This window comes from Arachis stenosperma, chromosome 2, assembly GCF_014773155.1.
Source record: "Arachis stenosperma cultivar V10309 chromosome 2, arast.V10309.gnm1.PFL2, whole genome shotgun sequence".
NCBI classification, from domain to species: domain Eukaryota; kingdom Viridiplantae; phylum Streptophyta; class Magnoliopsida; order Fabales; family Fabaceae; genus Arachis; species Arachis stenosperma.
Window position 1 is genome coordinate 113779250 of NC_080378.1, and position 19653 is coordinate 113798902.

The 19653-nt window shown below is 32.4% G+C and overlaps 1 protein-coding gene across 4 annotated transcripts; it reads right to left on the minus strand.

Annotated features, from left to right (window-relative positions):
• Positions 1-5685: 5685 nt before the first annotated feature.
• On the minus strand, positions 5686-10443 carry LOC130960220 (putative disease resistance RPP13-like protein 1). 4 transcript variants are annotated; one of them, XM_057885556.1, is made up of 3 exons: positions 6465-10443; positions 6255-6377; positions 5686-5850 (listed from the first exon to the last, which is right to left on the minus strand). In XM_057885556.1, the coding sequence occupies exon 1, from the start codon at positions 10320-10322 to the stop codon at positions 6984-6986; it is 3339 nt and encodes a 1112-aa protein (XP_057741539.1). In that variant the 5' UTR covers positions 10323-10443; the 3' UTR covers positions 5686-5850; positions 6255-6377; positions 6465-6983. The 4 variants fall into 4 exon arrangements, with proteins under 4 accessions (XP_057741539.1, XP_057741540.1, XP_057741541.1 ...); XM_057885557.1 differs by lacking the exon at positions 5686-5850 and adding an exon at positions 6135-6175; XM_057885558.1 differs by lacking the exon at positions 5686-5850 and having other exon boundaries at positions 6139-6377; positions 6465-6547; positions 6639-10443.
• Between the last annotated feature and the right edge of the window lie 9210 nt (positions 10444-19653).

Here is a 19653-nt window from a genome sequence, read left to right on the forward strand (position 1 = left end):
AATTTACATCTTCATAAAGTTGTGCCAAATTAATAGCCACCAAAGCAACAACATAAGAAGATTATCTTTTTTGCACCCTAATTATAGTAGAACTTCTTTACAAAAAGTTCAATTTTATTCAATTAAATGTTAGACACTATAGGAAAGAAAAGAATATAATAATAATGATCATCTTTTCTAAATTACCTTTCTGTTAGGCACGATCTGTGGGAACCGCAGTATGATGGAAGCTGATTTTGCGAAACGACTTCAGTTACATTATTGGCAGGTCCTTGTACATTAGAGTGTGCTAGAATTGTAATAAATCTATGTTATATAAATGATTTCCGATGAAGTATACTTTTTGTTAAATATTGGTGTATGAATTATTTGACAATCATTAATTATACGTACTATTTGTTAACACGGACAGTAGAATTCTTGTCAATGAGGGATCCGTTCATAGAGTTAAAGATTTAGATCTTATCTCTGATGTAGAAGGTTTTGCATAATTAGGAGGAGTATTTTTCTGTCCAATTCCATGCGAGGCATAGTGTACACCATACATCGATAGTTGCTTCCCTATGAATGAGTAATGAGAAATAATAGAAATTTTTTGTCATTAAATTGATATAAATTAAATTTAGATAAATATGAGTCAATTACAGTGAAAAAATGTCACATTTATCTTTACTGGATTGTAAACTGAGAATATTAGATGAGGTACCAGTTTCTCGACACACTGTTCTTTGATTTGTAGTAATATGATACACATTTTTATATACGTCAAAATTTGTATTATTGTTGTTCTTCGACATTATTAAGTCAAAAATAAATAAATGAAACACAAATAATAATTATTCAATTAACTAATCTTGTATTTGATTTTATATCATTTTAGTAGTATACTTTGGTAGTTAAAATTTTTTTTGTATTGGTTTAGTTTTATTGAATTATTTTTCAAATTATAAACTAAATCAATGAGTATTTATATCATATTATTTAAAATATACCCAATCATGACTTAAAAATAAATACAATTCAATTTAAATAATAAATAAAACTCTAAATTTAAATATAATTTTAAAATTTTAATTTATTTAAATCGAGTTAAATAGATCTACATACACAAAAACATCAAATTTTATATTTTTCTAATTAGTATAGAGTTTTATGTATTAGTTTAGATTAAATAGTATATTATTTTAAATTATGACAGAATATATCTTAAATAATATTAAATAATTAATTAACCTAAATAGTACATAAAGATTTGTTTCATAATGCGAATGGCTCAAAAGTGTTCCTAAATTGCGCATGGCCATTTCATGTGAAGCATCAATAAAATGGAATTAGCCTCCATTTTAAGAGAGGTGAACACGAAATGGATGAAAAGGTACTGTGCGCGTCAGAAAACCCATTCTAAGGGAGATAGCCACAAAATAGAGCAAGTCATGTATACCAACCACGAAATGGAACAATCCATAACTGACACACGCAAAATGGGAACTTTAATGGAACTGAACACGAAATGGGCCACTGAGAGAAATAAAATTATTGGTTGATTACTGACAAAAAAAATTGGTTTTCGATTTTTATTTTCATGTGTGCCTGTGCGTATATATGAAAGTTTAAATTTAAAGATGGATAAAATATTGTTTTAGTTCCTACTATTTAAATTAAGTCTTAGTTTTATTTCTAGTGTTGTATTATTTTTTTATTTTAGTCCTTTTGTTAAAATAATTTTTAAAATATTTTTTATTATAATTTTTCTTTAATCAAGTGGTCTAATTCATCCAAAATTTAGTTTAAAAAGTAAAAATCATTTTGTACTTAAGTTATAAATGCTATTTATCTTTATATATTTTGAACAAAAAGATTTATATATCTCATATTTTAAAATATGAAAATTATTTTTGTATTTTTAATAAATAAATTTTATTTATTTTTAAATTAAAAAGTTAGGAATTTGTTTATTATTTTCTCTAAAATTATGTGATGACTCTAAATGCCAATAATAAGCATTATCTTTAAGCACTCTCAATAATCTTTTTATTATTATTATTATTATTATTATTATTATTATTATTATTATTTACCAAAGGATGTGTTGATCGCAGCAAGCCATTTATCTCTTTCATCCCTGCATTCGTTCTATAAGCATTCTCCTTTTATGATTTTCAATCAATTGTTTCATGCACTTGACCTTCAGCCTCTCTGTTATTGCTTTAACTATAATAGTTTCTTCTTCTATCTCAGCACGCTCTCTCTCAGTCTGACACTGCAGTGGCTGCGGACTCGTGATTTGGGGAGTTAGGATTCTTTTCTCAATTTCAAAATTTCATATCAATTTCACAGAGGAAAGGAGAGGAGTGTGAGAGTGGGACTGGGTTACGGGCTTAAACCGTTGGGGATTTAGGTTTTTTTTTTAAAGTCAAAACGATACCGTTTGGAGAAATTATTAACAAAAAATCCTTTAAAAAAAATCAATCAATTCTAACGGTTTACCGATTAATCACATATTCGACCGATTTTGTAATCAATTTTTTTGTCAGACAATTTATTCATAACATCTTTTAAGCCATTTTTAAATTTTATAAAATTATTTATAATAATTACAAAAAGTGCTCATAATAAAAAATTTTAAAATTTTATAAAAATATTTTATTTAAAATTGTTAGTAAAATCTTAGTTGCTCTGTTTCAAAATAAATAATTATAATGATATTAATATTTTATATAACAATCCATACAAAAAAATTCAAATTTTATACTATTTTTTTGTTCATTTTTAATAGCTCATAAATACAAAAAAAATATTGTACAAAAATTAAATTATTTTTGTATTAATTTTTATATAAAATACCCATATTATTATAATTATTCAAAGGTTGCATATAATTCGAATCTTATGAAATCAATTTACTACGTATTTGTCTAAATCGAATTTATTCAATTCAATTTATATAGAAATGCAAATTCGATTTATTTAATTTAATTTATTTTTGTATATGGTATGATTTGATTGAAAGAGCAACAATTTATACTGCTTCGTAGATTCTTCTATAATTTTATCTAGTATCAATAAAATTCCACTATCACTGGTTTTAAAAAAAATTAAAATCTAAAACGATGGTTAAAAATAAATAAAGAGGGTAGATTTAATTCTTTTATAATTATATGCATTTTTTTATTTGCGTTTTTATCACAATCCACAAGTTCTATGTTTTATAAATTAACGTTAATTCATATATAGTATATAAATAAATTTAATTAGAATAAATAACAATTTATTTATTTTATTTTAGACTTTATAAATGAAAAGACTAATTCACTAATATAACAAATTATAATTAATGTAGTATAATTAATTAAGTAATATAAATTATAATAAATTATATTAATTATATTAATATTTAAATATCTAATCAAATCAATTAGTTAATATAATTAAGTCAGTGCAATAAATTGTATTGAATGAGTTAAAACAATTAAATCGAGAAATACTCTCCGAAGCATGCCATCTCAACTTCATCATTAAATGCAAATATCCGATTTTTATATAATAGAATAGATTTCAACATAAAATTGCTTTTTATATTTTTTGTTGGGACCAATTACTTAAATTATTTAAGATTTGTTAAAAATTTTCGAATTATAGAAAATTATTATAAGTATTTTTTAATAATAAAATCACGATAAGCATATTTTGGTTTAAATACAGTTGATAAGCATTTACATAGTTTAACAAAAAATTCTAAAGTAATTATTCAAATTAATTACTGAAATTTATAATATCTGACACTTCAATATTTAAGTTTTAAAATACACAAATTAGTCTCTAATATGTATTTTTTTTGTGAAAATAGATATCAGAGACTATTTGTATATTTTAAAATGTAAGGATTAAATTGTCTAATTTTAAAAATTTTTAAGAATTTATTTGAATAATTATTCAGTGCAATGCATATACTAATTAACTCTTAAGAGATCTTCAATCATATATTTTGATTTAAAAGTATTAAAAAACTATTTCACAGCAAGAAGTAGTTAAAAAATAATTAATAATTGATAACTAAAAATTTATAGATAACGATATCGTAAACTGTAATTAATAATTTTCAATTTAATTCTGATTGTCGTATCAAAAACATACGGATAATTATGCAAATTTGAATGTCAGAAAGAAAAAAAAAAGTATTTCTTTTACATCAATTAATTATTTTTATTAGATATATAATATATATCCCCCTTGAGTTAAATAGGTTCAGCTTTTATAAATTGTGGATTTCTGAGGGTTACAGTTCTATATATTAGCGAATTACTTTATATCATATATTAGTGTACTAATTGGTGTTAATATGTGTATTCTATTCTATATATTTTATTAAATTTGTGATTTGTAGAAACCTCGATTCAGGGACGGGAAGTGCATGCAGTGAGTGAGGAGAGTAGAGAGAAAAATAGAGCTAAGGGAAGATGCAAAATGAATTCTGAATTATATTGATTCAATTATCCCTGATATGCTCTTCATTGAAATCTTTTCTAGACCAAGAATAACTTTATGACTTGCAATATCTTCTAGTCTAGCAATGATTTCTTCAATTTTAGTAACCATCTTTCTATCTTGCAAATATGTTTTCTTCTAGTCTAGCAATGACTTGCATTTTATGTTTTATTGGAGACTAATTACTTAAATAATTTGGAGCCGATTAAGAATTTTTTAATTATAGAGAGTACCTATAAGTATTTTCTAATAATGAAGTCAAGATAAAAACATATTTTGGTTTAAATACAGTTGATAAGCATTTATATAGTTTAACAAAAAAAATCTAAAGTAATTATCAATATTAGTTTCTCATATTTTTAATATTTGACACTTTAGTATCTATTTTAAAATACACAAAATAATTCTTAATATTTATCTTTATTAGAGGGAAATTATATTGTTTAACGGAGACAAATATAGAGAAAAATTAATAAAATTAGAAGAAAAAAATTGATTACATATTGATTATTAAAAATTTGATGGTAAAAATAAAATTGAAGCTTATCGAAAATATTAAGAATAAAATTAAATAAATTATATATTATGGCTATTTTTTTAAATATTAAGGACAAAAACTATATTCTATCCAGAATAAAATTATATTGATATGTTCTTAAGATGCTTTTTATGTTATTGTTACATAGAATCTAACATGTTTTAGTCATTTTTTCAAGATAATTTTGCTGGATAATATTATAGTGAAAAGTGAATAATATTTTTTTCAATAAAAAAAATTACAATTTTTTTTATCATATGCAATTCACTTTTTTTTCTAAATCTAGTAAAAATGTTCACTCATCTTCTAATTTTACTCTTTACAAAAAACAGTTTTCTTTTTTGTTCAAATTCAATGATTAAGCAGACATTTTTAAACTTCTTTCTCACAATTTATTTTTTAGTTTTTATGTAATGAATTTTTGTAATGATATTTTTATTTTATTTTTTAAATTGAATTTAGATTTTTTTAATTTTTTAGTTTCTCACAATATTTTCTAACCCAAAACACAAATGACTAATTCATCACAGATCGAAATTATATTTAACTGTTTATTACTGACCAATAAATTATTGCATGCACAAGCCCAGATTAGAACCTCCGACAATTACTTAAACGATCTAATGAACAAACTAATAAGTTCATGAAATGACTTAACTTGGCTCCACAATATAGTTTAGTATTTCATTATTCCATATATCAACTATACTTAAATAGAATGAAATGATGAAGACATGAAATCGTTCTTGTTGCATTTTGAAGGTGTTCTTGTTGCATTTTGATTGGTCTATCTGTCTGTGCGAAATTCTGTTCCACATCATCCATTTCTTTATTCAACAGTTAGTTTCCGCCGTTAGAAACTAAACCATAAATGTTTCCGCCATCACAGTTAGTTTCTTTATTCAACAGAAACTAATACTAAGATAGTATACGGAATACCAAAACCAATGAGGGATGATCTTTGAATTAAAATTATAACCTTCTAATAAACATTTCATTTGTACTTAGAATTAGAACAAAGCATGTCTATGTAGTGTATATATAATATTATGGCCAAAATCTCTAAACTCTCACTCTGACCAAAAAAAAAAAAAAAAAAAAAAAACAGATGGCCATTTGTTTCTGCTTATAAGCCATGCCACTTGTTCAGGACTGCATCATGCATAATTATGGGATAAAACAACAACATATAATAAAATAACAGTAATACTACTCAAAACTTAAAACTTACTCAAAGAAATGCCTTAGAATTCATTTCTTCGTTGAGTTGAGCAACATTGTTTTGAGATCATCATATCAGCCACTCAGCCTAGCTTTCAACATTACTTGCTCCAAATTACCAAGTTTTTCCATGCTATCAGGGGGTTAAAAAAAAGCAACAATCTAAGAATTTTGTGGAAAATTGGAAAAAGACACAAGAAAATTCAATGGCTGTGCTTACTTATTTGCTTATCTCCCATTAAAATACGTAACACCATGCTCATGTGATGGTTGTACATACTTGGATGTAGCAGAAGTAAAATCCTTACTCACAATGATTATGAAAGGTGTATGAGAAGGTATATTGTATAAGAAATGTTATGAAATATAAGAGTAATGCAGTGTAGCCTTATACCTCTAAGAGTGGTCCAGGTTGAAGTTTCTGAATGTGCAAGAAAGTTCAACTTTATGCCTAGCTCCTTGTCCATGTACTCATCCAGCAAATAATTACTACATACAAGAATTCCATTATATAAATGCAGAAAACATGAGAATTCCGAACTCTCGAATGAATTAGAATCAATTTTTTTATTTGTTCCAAAATATGAAAAAGAATTTCATTATTGTGAATTCTAATTGTTGTCATTCCAAACACATTCTTAAGATCTTCTACATTAAGAAATTGGAAACAAATAACTCAATTACTCTACAAGATCTTTCTTTAAGCATGCCCAAAGAGTATAGAATGATAAGAGCATTTTTAAGATGTTGAGTCATTGCGAATCCGTTTCCCATTAACATAAATGTATGGGATGTGGGAAATGGTTGGCCAAATGTGAGGGTACTTCTTCTGTATGCGTTCCTCCAATAACGGACATTTATTGATGATGAGTTGACTTAAAGAGACAGGAAGCCTTATGTTCTCCAGCTTGGAGCAGCCTGAAATTGATAATTGTGGGAAGGACTGTGACACCTCCAGAGAGGTCAAATTTTCACGTCTTTGGATTGTCAGATATTTGAGATTTGGGAACGCTAGCAATGCGAACGATGTCAGTGAATTGCAGCTGTTGTCTATTTCTAAACTCTGTAGCGAGTGATGTTGGTGTTGCATTGGGAATTTTACATTCATGCAATTCTTGATGGACAGATGTTGCAATGAAGGGGGCAAAGAATCCCCCGGAAATGATATGGCTGATGAGCAGTTTGAGATTTCTAGCCATGTGAGAGAGGTTGGTTGAGTGTAGGTCATGGCATTGAACATGTATTCCACCTGTTGCTCTCCATTAATTGAAACTTGTTCCAACGTGGAAAGTGCTATGTCCCGCATTCTTGCTTCTTGTTTGCCAAATATTCTTAATTTGCGTATGATGGGAGCTCTTGGCAGATAACAACCAAGCTGCTTGCATCCGAAAATCCAGAGTGCCTTCAAAGATGGAAGGAAAGTGGGCAAATCTCCTCTTAACTTAGGACACTTCTTTATCATGAGCACCTTAAGTTGAGGAAATGGTGCATCATCGTCATCACATTCAAACGACTCCCATTCCTCCCAGCAAGGCATTCTTGAAATATCAAGAGTTTTAAGGGATCGGAAAGGTGTCTCCTGATGATGATCACTTCCATCATCCTTGTAGAATTCACCACCAATCCTCTTCACCATGTCCAAGTTCGAAATTAACAGGCTCTCTAGAGAGGGCAACTGTCCAAGTGAAGGAAGCACCCAACAATTCCCGCATCCACTCAGCTCCAACACAGTCATCTTGTGGTACCAAGACTGCCCTACCCAATCTGGAAACATGGTACCCCTGTAACCCATGATTCTTAGTTTCTTCAGGTCTTTGTGAGGTTCTAATTCGGCAAGTACATCTTTCTCCATTTGGGAATCAACCATATCACTATCTTCACCTGATGACCACTTCAAACATAAATAACTGATATATTTCTTATCAACCATCCTTGCCTTCCAAGCTTCACTGCTGTTCACCACATTGTCTATCTTCTCAATCCGAAATGACCCTCCAAGATTTACAAGTTCTCCCAAGTCCCCAGCCCCATTCTCTTCATGCTTGCCAACAATATAGAAAGTCAGAGTCTGCAAGTCTTTTAATTTTCCCATACCTTTCGGCATCTCTTCCAGTTCAGTGTCTTCGATATCAAGATGACGCAAATTCACAAGATTTTGCATGTTGGAGGGAAGCTTTTTAAGTTTCTTACAGTTGCTCAACTTCAAAGTTTGTAAATTGTACAAATCACACAATGACTCAGGCAATGTTACGACAAATGTGTTAGAAAGATCTAAATAACGCAAATGAATCAATTTACCAATCGAATCGTGCAACAAGTCTTCCTTACGGGAGAGGGATTTAAATGACAAAACTCGTAAGCACTTCATTTGTTCTAGAAGGTGACAAGGATCGATTATTCCCTTTGAGAATCCATGATATATACCCAAATTGATTTTCAGCAATGTCCTTGCATGCTTTAAACATACTTCCACAATCTTTGAGATTGAATCATTGCTGCAAAGGGCATACGACAAATGACGAGTTTTGGCATCATGCTTGAGAACATTTTTGAGTTCGAAGGTTCTAAAATAAAATTTTCCACCATAGAATGTCGCCAAATCATGCATGAGGTCGTGCATCACAAATGAATTTTTGTGAGCAATATTAGAAGGTTGAAAAAATGATCTTGAAGCTAAATCATTAAAATATTCATAACCAACTTCTTCTAAAGTGCTTCCGCTACGTGGTTGTTGCAAAAGACCTTCTGCCATCCACAATAACATCAATTCATCTCTATCAAACTCATAGTCCTTGGGATACAAACAACAATAAACAAAACAACGTTTTAAGTACGAAGGAAGGTGGTAATAACTGATCCTCAACGCAGGAAGAATCTCACTTTCCTCTTCAGAAAATTCCCAAATTTCATTGTTCAAAATATCATTCCAATCCCTTTCATCATCTTTGGTACTTAGTAAGCTCCCAAGCGTTTGAACAGCCAGAGGTAATCCTTTACACTTTTTAACGATTTCTCTCCCTACATTTTCAAAACCTAAACGGTCTTTAGAAAGCAAGGCGAGATTTGCAAACAATGACCAACAATCTTCATCATTCAACACACTCAAATTGTGGGCTTCATGGTCATGACTTTTGACCATATTTGCAATCTTTTCGTAACGAGTTGTCACAAGAATCTTACCTCCATGCTTCTCTCCCTCAGTTCCACATTGAAAAGGAGTTAGCAACTTTTTCCAAGCCATATAATTGTTACTCCACATGTCATCCAAAACAACTAAGAAACTCTTCCCTGCTAGCTCATTCTTCAACCAAAGCTGAACTGAATCTAAATCATTCAAGTTGCAAGGACGAGAAGTTGCTTTCTCTACCACAGTTTTAGTCACCTTAAGAACATCAAATTCTTCCCCAACACAAACCCATGTTTTAACATCAAATGTTTGCTGCACTCTGTCATCATTGAAAACCAATTGAGCCAAAGTAGTTTTTCCAATCCCACCCATGCCCCAAATGGGGATCACAGATAGTTTACCATCATTACTATCATCCAACAACAATTTGACTATATCCTCCCTCTCTTGGTCCCTACCAACAAAAACATCAGATTTTTGAACAAGAGATGTTGATTCAATTCTCCCTGACATGTTCTTCACTGAAATCTTTTCTAGACCAAGGATATCTTTATGACTTGCAATATCTTGTAGTCTAGCAATGATTTCTTCAATCCTAGTAACCATCTCCCTATCTTGCAAATTAAGAATGCGAGACAGGAAGTTACCTGGTGGTGGATCCTTCCTAGTGGCAGCTTTGGTGGCGATTTCGTCCAGCAAGTCATCAGCATCATAGACAGCATCATGGAGATTTTCAAGCCACCTCTTGACAGCAGGGTTAGAAATCTGTTTCTTCTCAGCATCATTCAGCACAGCTTCAACCACATTCAAAATGGTCTCCAGCTTTTGAAGCAGCTTCTGGTCAACCTTCTTTCCTTTCATCATGTTGATGATTGCAGGGTCAGACAGCCGGTCAAAAAGGACATTGAGAAAAGAAGAGAGAAAAGCTCCTCCAACAAGTTCAGCAGCCATCTTCACAAGATCAAGAAAGTATATGAAAGGGTAAGGGAAGTGGGTTGTGGTATACACTCAAAACTCTGAATTCTGAAGAACACAAAGTTTCTACTTTGCAGTGTAGCTTAGCCAAGTATACGCTGTGTTGCTTACTTCAATAATTGAGTTGAAGCAATAATTTCTTTTTCTTAATTTTTTTTCTCAAAAAAATAATTTTATTTTCCTATTGGAAATTTGGAATCCAAGTGTATTGAAATGATAAGTCTTTAACATCGTGGGGACCATCCTCCACCAACTGATGAGAAAAAACAAATGTGAATGGTCCTTAATTGTATTGGAAGATATTATTAGCTATTCATAGTTCATACAGTAACCTGCTTTATATGACTTTGATGATTTAATATTGGATTAATGGATTACATAAATATGACTATTTTGATTATAAATTAAATTACAGCATGGGATAATAGTGTCCAAATTTTTACCATCTTTTCGGGGAAAACAATATTGTAGGATGATTTTATCAAAGTAGGAAGATTTCAGGTTTTTTGTATGTTTAATTATTTTTATATCACACTAATCTTAAAAATTATATTCAAGCTTCTTTTTATCTTAATGGAATTTTAAATGAAATTTTTATTTATTAATTATTTTAGCATGGAGTATAAATTTGTCGAAATGAAAGTGAAAGAGTACACAATGATAACTTTGCTGTTTTGCAGTTTACATCATTGCCATTGAGCTTTGTTTTCTTATAGCTGCGAGGCTCTGCTTTCTTATATAATTTGGATTGATTAAGTGATTAATTTTGCATCTTTTGTTTGTTATTGATTTTCTTATGTTGTACTCTATGAAATTTGAACATTTTGTTGAATTGTCGTGTGTGTTGCACATAAATACTTATCTATATTCGTTCGACATAATTATATATCTTAATAAATACTATTAGGTATTAGTATGTTCAATTTTATTCTTAATATATATTTTTTAAATAAATTTAAATGTAGTATATATTATTATTTATTATAATAAAAATATTTTAAATATTTGATATAATTAAAATAAGACATTAAAAATAAATAAAAAATTAATTTATATTTTAATATTAATAAAATATTAAAATATCATTATAATTTATCTAAAAAATACTTTATATTTTATATGTATGTGTGTCCCTATATCTTATAAGATTTTAAAATTAATATATCAACGTGTCACATATCGTATCGTGTCCCATGTCTGTATCAGTGTCCGTGCATCATAAATAGTAGTTATTAATAACATGAAGTAAAGGTGAACACACAATTTATAGGTTATTCATATAAAATTCTTTTTCAGTTTGCACACAAACTCAAATTTGAACTAATGAAACATCAAATTAACAATAGTAGTTGGAGTTAATTACAATTTTACTTGAAAATATTCGAACAAATTTAACTACGTCACATTCTGATAAAATTGTATTTTTATAAAAATAATTATTTAAAAAAATAATTTAATATATTTAATTAAACTATTTAATATAACATATATTCACATTTTAAATAAAATCATTCTAGTAGTGATTATTATATTTTAAAAAATATTACTAAAATTATATTTTTTATTATTAAAAAATATTATTAAAATATAAAAAATAACTTTAATTTTAATAATATTTACAAACTACTCTAACACAGTCATACTAAAATTTATTGTTTAAATACCATGCTTAAGGGAGTTTTAGAAATTATGTGTTAAAAAAATTAATTATTTTATCTAATTTTTAATTAAATTTTTATATTTTTAATTAAATCTTTATATCATATTAGATTTTGCAATTAAGTCTTTACCGTGATAAAAATATTAAAATTAACGAAATATTCTATTAATATATATAAAATATTCAATCAAATATTAGATATATTTATTTTATTTAACAGAATATTTTGTTAATTTTAATATTTTTATTATGATAAATACTTAATTACAAAATTTGATATAACATTGGAGATCAAAATATATGAAAATTTTATTAAACGATAGAAACTGAGAAAGTAATTAAACGGGGAAAAAAAATGAGTAGTGCACAGTGTACAAAGTACCTTAGCTTCGTTATCAGTTTTATTGACTGAAAGAGGGAAAGGATCATCACGCGCTTCAATAAAATCCTACCACTCTCCTCTTCACTTCCCCTTCTCCGCCAGAATCTGACGTCATGTTCTACCGTACTTCTGTCGCCCACCACCTCTCTCCTCTTCTTGTAACCCCTTGATGAGCGGATAATTTATACACTTTTTGGCATTGTTTTTAGTATGTTTTTGGTATGATCTAGTTAGTTTTTAATATATTTTTATTAGTTTTTAGTTAAAAATCACTTTTCTGGACTTTACTATGAGTTTGTGTATTTTTCTGTGATTTCAGGTATTTTCTGGCTGAAATTGAGGGACCTGAGCAAAAATCTGATTCAGAGACTAAAAAGGACTGCAGATGCTGTTGGATTCTGACCTCCCTGCACTCGAAGTGGATTTTCTGGAGCTACAGAAGCCCAATTGGCGCGCTCTCAACGGCGTTGGAAAGTAGACATCCTGGGCTTTCCAGCAATATATGATAGTCCATACTTTGCCCAAGATTTGATGGCCCAAACCGGCGTTCAAAGTCACCTCAAGAAATCCCAGCGTTAAACGCTGGAACTGGCACCCAAATGGGAGTTAAACGCCCAAACTGGCATAAAAGCTGGCGTTTAACTCCAAGAAGAGTCTCTACACGAAATTGCTTCATTGCTCAGCCCAAGCACACACCAAGTGGGCCCGGAAGTGGATTTTTATGTCATTTACTCATCTCTGTACACCCTAGGCTACTAGTTTCTTATAAATAGGACCTTTTACTATTGTATTTTCATCTTGGTTCTTCTGGTTCCCTCTCTGGGGCCGAAACCAATGATCACTCTTGTTCTTATGTATTTTCAACGGTGGAGTTTCTACACACCATAGATTAAGGTGTGGAGCTCTGTTGTACCTCGAGTATTAATGCAATTACTATTGTTCTTCCATTCAATTCCGCTTGTTCTTGTTCTAAGATATCACTTGTTCTTCAACTTGATGAATGTGATGATCCGTGACACTCATCATCATTCTCACTCATGAACAAGGTGACTGACAACCACTTTTGTTCTACAAGCAACCAAGGCTCTAGTGAATATCTCTTGGATTCTTTAATCGGAATCTTCGTGGTATAGGCAGGACCTGATGGCGGCATTCAAGAGAATCCGGAAGGTCTAAACCTTGTCTGTGGTATTCTGAGTAGGATTCAATGATTGAATGACTGTGACGTGCTTCAAACTCCTAGCAGGCGGGGCGTTAGTGACAGACGCAAAAGTATCGATGGATATTATTCCGGCTTGACCGAGAACCGACAGCTGAATTCCGCTATGCTGTGACAGAGCATATGCAATCGCTTTCACTGAGAGGATGGGAGGTAGCCATTGACAACGGTGAAACCCTACACGAGCTTGCCATGGAAAGGAGTAAGAAGGATTGGATGAAGACAGTAGGAAAGCAGAGAGACGGAAGGGAAGGCATCTTCATGCGCTTATCTGAAGTTCCTACCAATGAATTACATAAGTATCTCTATCTTTATCTTTTATGTTATTTTCGTTTATATCACTATATCCATATGAGTCTGCCTGACTGAGATTTACAAGGTGACCATAGCTTGCTTCATACCAACAATCTCCGTGGGATCGACCCTTACTCACGTAAGGTATTACTTGGACGACCCAGTGCACTTGCTGGTTAGTTGTGTGAAGTTGTAGTGATCACAATTTCGTGCACCACCCCTCCTCCGCTTTCACCACCACCACCATTATGATCCCAAATACTACCATTATTATCATCTAAGAATCTCAACCTTCCCTCCCTCTCTCTCTCTTTCTCTCTCGAGTCAGATCTCACTCTCATTATCGGATTTTCTCATTGACCGATCGTAATATTCGTCACTTTTTTTGTTGAATAGAGATGGCGGCGACGCTGAAGAGCTATAGTAGCACTGCGTGCTTCCCTGCTTCTGGTTTTACTGTTTTTCGCTCCAACAATGCCACCAACGCCAGTAACAAGACGTTATAATAAAAAATAACAAGCGGGGTTTGTAATGGTCGATGGATTATGTTGTTTAGTATTTCCTTGTTTTGATTTGGGTTTTGTTTTGCTCTATTAGGTCGATAGATACTCTTATTATATGCTGATACACCCGATATTCGATCCGATCCGCATATATTTGCGGATCGAATCCGGCCTGAAAAAATGCGAATATCGTATCCGATCTGATTCGATGAGTACAGTGTGAATTAGATAAAATTTTAGGCTATATCCGATCCGATCCGATCTGTGTGCAGCCCTAGTCAAAGTCTGTACCTGCAACATCTGCACAAACAATTTAGTCGTATAAACACCTTCTTTATCAAATTTTCACACCACTGTATCTTGTGTGCCTTCTATCAATTTCACAGGTTACAAGATATCAAGCATTCAAGCAGTTGGTTCAAACTGTCAACCTCCCATATTGGCGAAGTTCCCTCCTCCACTAAAAGTTCCATACCCACTCTATCCCATCCCAAAACCCACAGTCCCTAATGATGGATCCTTTATTATTTGAAATCAAGTAAAGTCTTGAAAATGAGTCTTTCAACTTCTCCGACTGTAACCATGTATCTTCCCAAAATCTGGTTAATCTACCATCACCTACCTCCATAGCCAGACCGTCAATCATCTTTTGTCTGATATGCTACTCTTTTATTTGCAAGTGGCATATCTCTCTCCATAGACCTCTTTTTACTGGTAAAGCTTGAGTAGATAGTAACTGTTCAGGGTTCAGATTATTGCAGGAGCACACAACCTTCTTCCATAAAGGACAATCTTTTTTAAAAAATTGTCATCACCACTTAAACAATAATGCGGTATTACGAATCATTGCATCTCCCACACCTAACCCTCCTAGCTTCTTCGGTGTTTGTATTAACTCCCACTTCACAAGGACCAGCCCAGGTCATCCATCGTCCTTCCCCCAAAAGAACTTTCTTTGCCATGAGATTATTTTTTTGCCACTGTAACCATAATTTTATACAAACTCAAATAGTAAGTAGGCAGACTATTAACCACTAACTTGATGAGAACCAACTTTCTTGTTTTACTAAGCACCTTTGCTTCACACAAGCTAAGTTTCTCCTCTACCTTATCTATTACTGCTTTCCATATTTTAACTAACCTCGGGTTTGTTCCTAGATTCATACCCAGGTACTTCACTGGTAGACTCGCCACCTAACACCCTAATAATCGAAACATCCGACCAACCCACTCCTGACTACAATTCATCGGTATCAAACTAGACTTGTCGAAGTTAATACTCAATCCATACATCACTTCAAAACACTTCAGAAGTCTCTTGAAATTTCTCACTGACTTCTCTTCCGATGGACAAAACAATATAGTGTCATCAGCAAACTGAAGGTGTGATAACTCTATATTATCCCTACCGACTAAAAGAGAGGTTATTCTCCTATTTCTTACCGCCTTCCCGATCATCCTATTCAACACATCTACAACAAGTACGAATATAAATGGTGATAAAGGGTCGCCTTGCCGAAGTCCCCTTTCCATCTTGAATGGTTTCGATGGTGTCCCATTAACCATTATGGAAATAAATGCTGATCTAATGTACTGTGCAATCCATTCCCTCCAACTACTACCAAATCCCATCTTTACTAGCACAATATCAATAAAATTTCATTTGACTCTGTCATAAGCTTTCTATAAGTCCAGTTTGATGATTGTTGATGCCTTCTTCTTCAGTTTTAGCCATTATAAAGCTTCACATGCTATTAACGCTCCATCATGTATCCTTCTGCCCTTTACAAATGCACTATGTGATTCCTCCACTAACCCTGGCATTACACTCCTCATTCTTCTTGTCAACACTTTGGATATGACCTTATACACACACCCAACCATACTGATCAGTCTAAGATTCTTTATCTCCTTTGCAGCCACAAACTTCGGAGCCAGCACTACCCAAGTAACATTGGACTCTATTGGTAACCTCTCCGTCTCAAAAAAACTCATCACAGCTTTAGTAAGTTCCACTCCAATCTCCTCCCAGCACCTTTTTATAAAGTTTATGTTATACTCATCACTATCCGGAGCCTTAGATGATTCGCATTCTCAAACTGCATCATTTACTTCCTCCTCTGATGGTAATATCTCTAGTGCTTGAGCTTCCTCCATCTCCAACTGATTGACTAACCCATTTTGAAAACTAATATTTGGCGAATCTTCCTGGTGGTATAATTTCCTATAAAAATCTCTAGTGGCGACCTTAATTCTTACATAATTCCTTACCAGCCTTCCATTTATCACTAAAGACTTAATCCGATTGTTCCTTCTTCTTGCTGATGCAATATTGTGGAAGTATCTAGTATGCTTGTCTATCTTCTTAGCCTGTTGAGATCTAGACATTTGCTTCCAGTGTATATCTTGTCTCGTATACCGTACTTCGCAACACCTTATCAATGCCTTTATTCTTATTTCTACTGTACCATCATATACTCCATTGCTAATCATGTCATCCACCTTCTTGATCTCGTCTTGAAACTTTTGTATCTTTTCAGGTATATTTCCAAAGAACTACTTGTGCCATCTACCCAGTGATTTCGACAGTGCCTTCAATTTATCCAAAAGTTGTACATCTCCCAATCCCCTCCATTCTTCCTTCATCATCCTTAGAAATCCTTCATGTGTGAACCACGAGTCTGATAAATTTCAATTTGACGGTTTATCTTGTATTGAATTTAGAGTATTTTGTAGACCTTTTCTCACATTTACCCAATGAATTAGCATGGTTTTGTATATTCTCCTTTAATTGTGCTTAAGAGTAAAAACATGCTTTTTAGGTCTTAAAATAGATAAATGTAATTCACCATGATTCCATTAGATGCCTTGATATGTTTGTTAAGTGATTTAAGGTTTAGGAGGCAAAGATTAGATCAAGGGAATGAAGAAAGAAAGCATGAAAAGTTGGAGAACTCATGAAGAAATGAAAGAACCGGAAAGCTGTCAAACCGACCTCTTCACACTTAAACAACCATAACTTGAGCTACAGAGGTCCAAATGATGCGGTTCCAGTTGGGTTAGAAAGCTAACATCCCGGGCTTCGAAAAGATATAAGATTTGTCATAGTTGCATCGCGCATAAGGGCGCGCACGCGCACGGTACGCGGACGCGCCGATGGTGGCACATGACCCACTTAATGCAACATGTGGCCAGCGATTTTAGAAGCCTTGTGGGCCCAATCCAACTCATTTCTGATGCTATTTAAGCCAAGGATTGAAGGGAGAATGGAGATACTTTTTCATACTTTTAATCATTAGTCATAGTTTTAGTAGTTAGAGTTAGAGAGAGAAGTTCTCACTTCTCTCTAGAATTAGGATTAGGAATTAGGGTTAGATTAGGATCTTATAGTTCTAGGTTTAATTCAAGTCTCCTTCTACTTCTACCTTCAATTGATGATTGCTACACTTTGGTTCTTCTTTCTATCCCTATCCTCTTGTTGTAATTTCTCTTATTTTGTTTCTAGGTTTTGTGATTGAGATATTTTTGTTCTTTTGTTTTCTTTTAATAATGCAATTTGAGATAATTCATGTGATTGTGATGTTGTTGATTGTTGTTTTGTTAATTCTTTGTAATTGTTGGTTGTTGATTCCTTTTATTCTTACAAATAAAAATGCTTTCTTTCATTACCCTCCAAGTGTTTGATGAAATGCTTGAGAGGATGTTAGAGTAGAATTCTATGTTCTTGGCTTGAGAAGGTGACTTAGGATTTCTTGAGTCTCTAGTGTCCAATTGATTGATAGTTGATAGCCATTAACTCTAGCCTTCATTAATCCAATTAGTGGAAAGCTAGGACTTATGAACTAGGATTGATATAACTCACTTGACTTTCCTTTGTTAATTGATTTAAGGATGACTAAGTGGGATTAATCCTTGCAACTACCATACTTGTGGCTAGTGATAATGATGAAGACCCTTGACAACCAAATCTTGCCAAGACCATTTTGTTAATAAAGTTTTCTTACCATTTACTATTCATGTTTCTCATCTAAAACCCCAAAATAAACAAGTCCGTAACCAATAACAAGAACACTACCCTGCAAGTCCTTTGAGAGACGACCCGAGGTTTAAATACTTCGGTTATTAATTTTAGGGGTTTGCACTTAGTGACAACCAAATTTTTGTATGAAAGGATTTGTGTTGGTTTAGAAACTATACTTGCAACGAGATTTCAATTGTGAAATTCTAAACCGTCAAAAATCTATTCATCAAAATGGCGCCGTTGCCGGGGATTTGCAATGGTGCTATGTTATTGGTTAGTGTACATATGTGAATATTGTAAATAGCTTGTCTTTTGCTTGTTTACTAGATTTTGTTAGTTTTATTTTGTTTTTCCATAATGAATTCTCACTTTGGCTATGAGTTTGGCTCTAATTGTGTTGTAGGGAATGTGAACTTCAATGCTAACATGTACTAAGGATGGAACACTCAAAGATGGGAGGAGCCTCAAGGAATTGATCACTCCTATTGGCAACAACCTCCGGACACTCATAGGTATAATCACCATCCTAATGCATGTCAACTCAATGGCTATGGTGACTCTTTTTGTAACAATCAACCACCACCATATGCCTATGAATCTTATCCTCAACATGAACCTCAACCATACTCACAAGCCCTTCCATACCAAGCACCTTACTATGATCCATATCCACCATATCACCAATCATCCATGCCATACTCTTATGACCATTATGAGCAAGAACCTTTAGAACCACCACAATCCTATCAAGATTACTCCCAAGAACCACCTCAATGCACACCATCTCCACAATTTTACCAAGAGGAACCACCTTCCTACCATGAACCCTCTCTCCAAAATAATGAACCTTCCTACTCACCCCAAACCTCAATAGACGATCCTCTCACTTTGTTACTTCAAGGACAAGAAGCCATGAAGCGGGATACACTTGAGTTTGTGACCAATTTGACCAAGGTGGTACATACTTTAGGCCACCAATGTTTGAAGACTCAAGGTAATTTCGTGACCACATGTGAAAGGTCAAAAGAAGAGCAAAGCATGAAGGAGAAATTGGACAATCAGGTAGAGAAGGGAGAATCAAGTTTTGTGTTTGAACAATTGGAGGAGCCTATGATCATTGAAGAAAAGGAAGAGGTGGTTGAAGATTTAGGAGATGTTGAAAGTCCATGGGAATGTAGCATCATGGAGCACTCTTCCAAGAAGCTTGAAATTGATGTTGAGGAGGGTG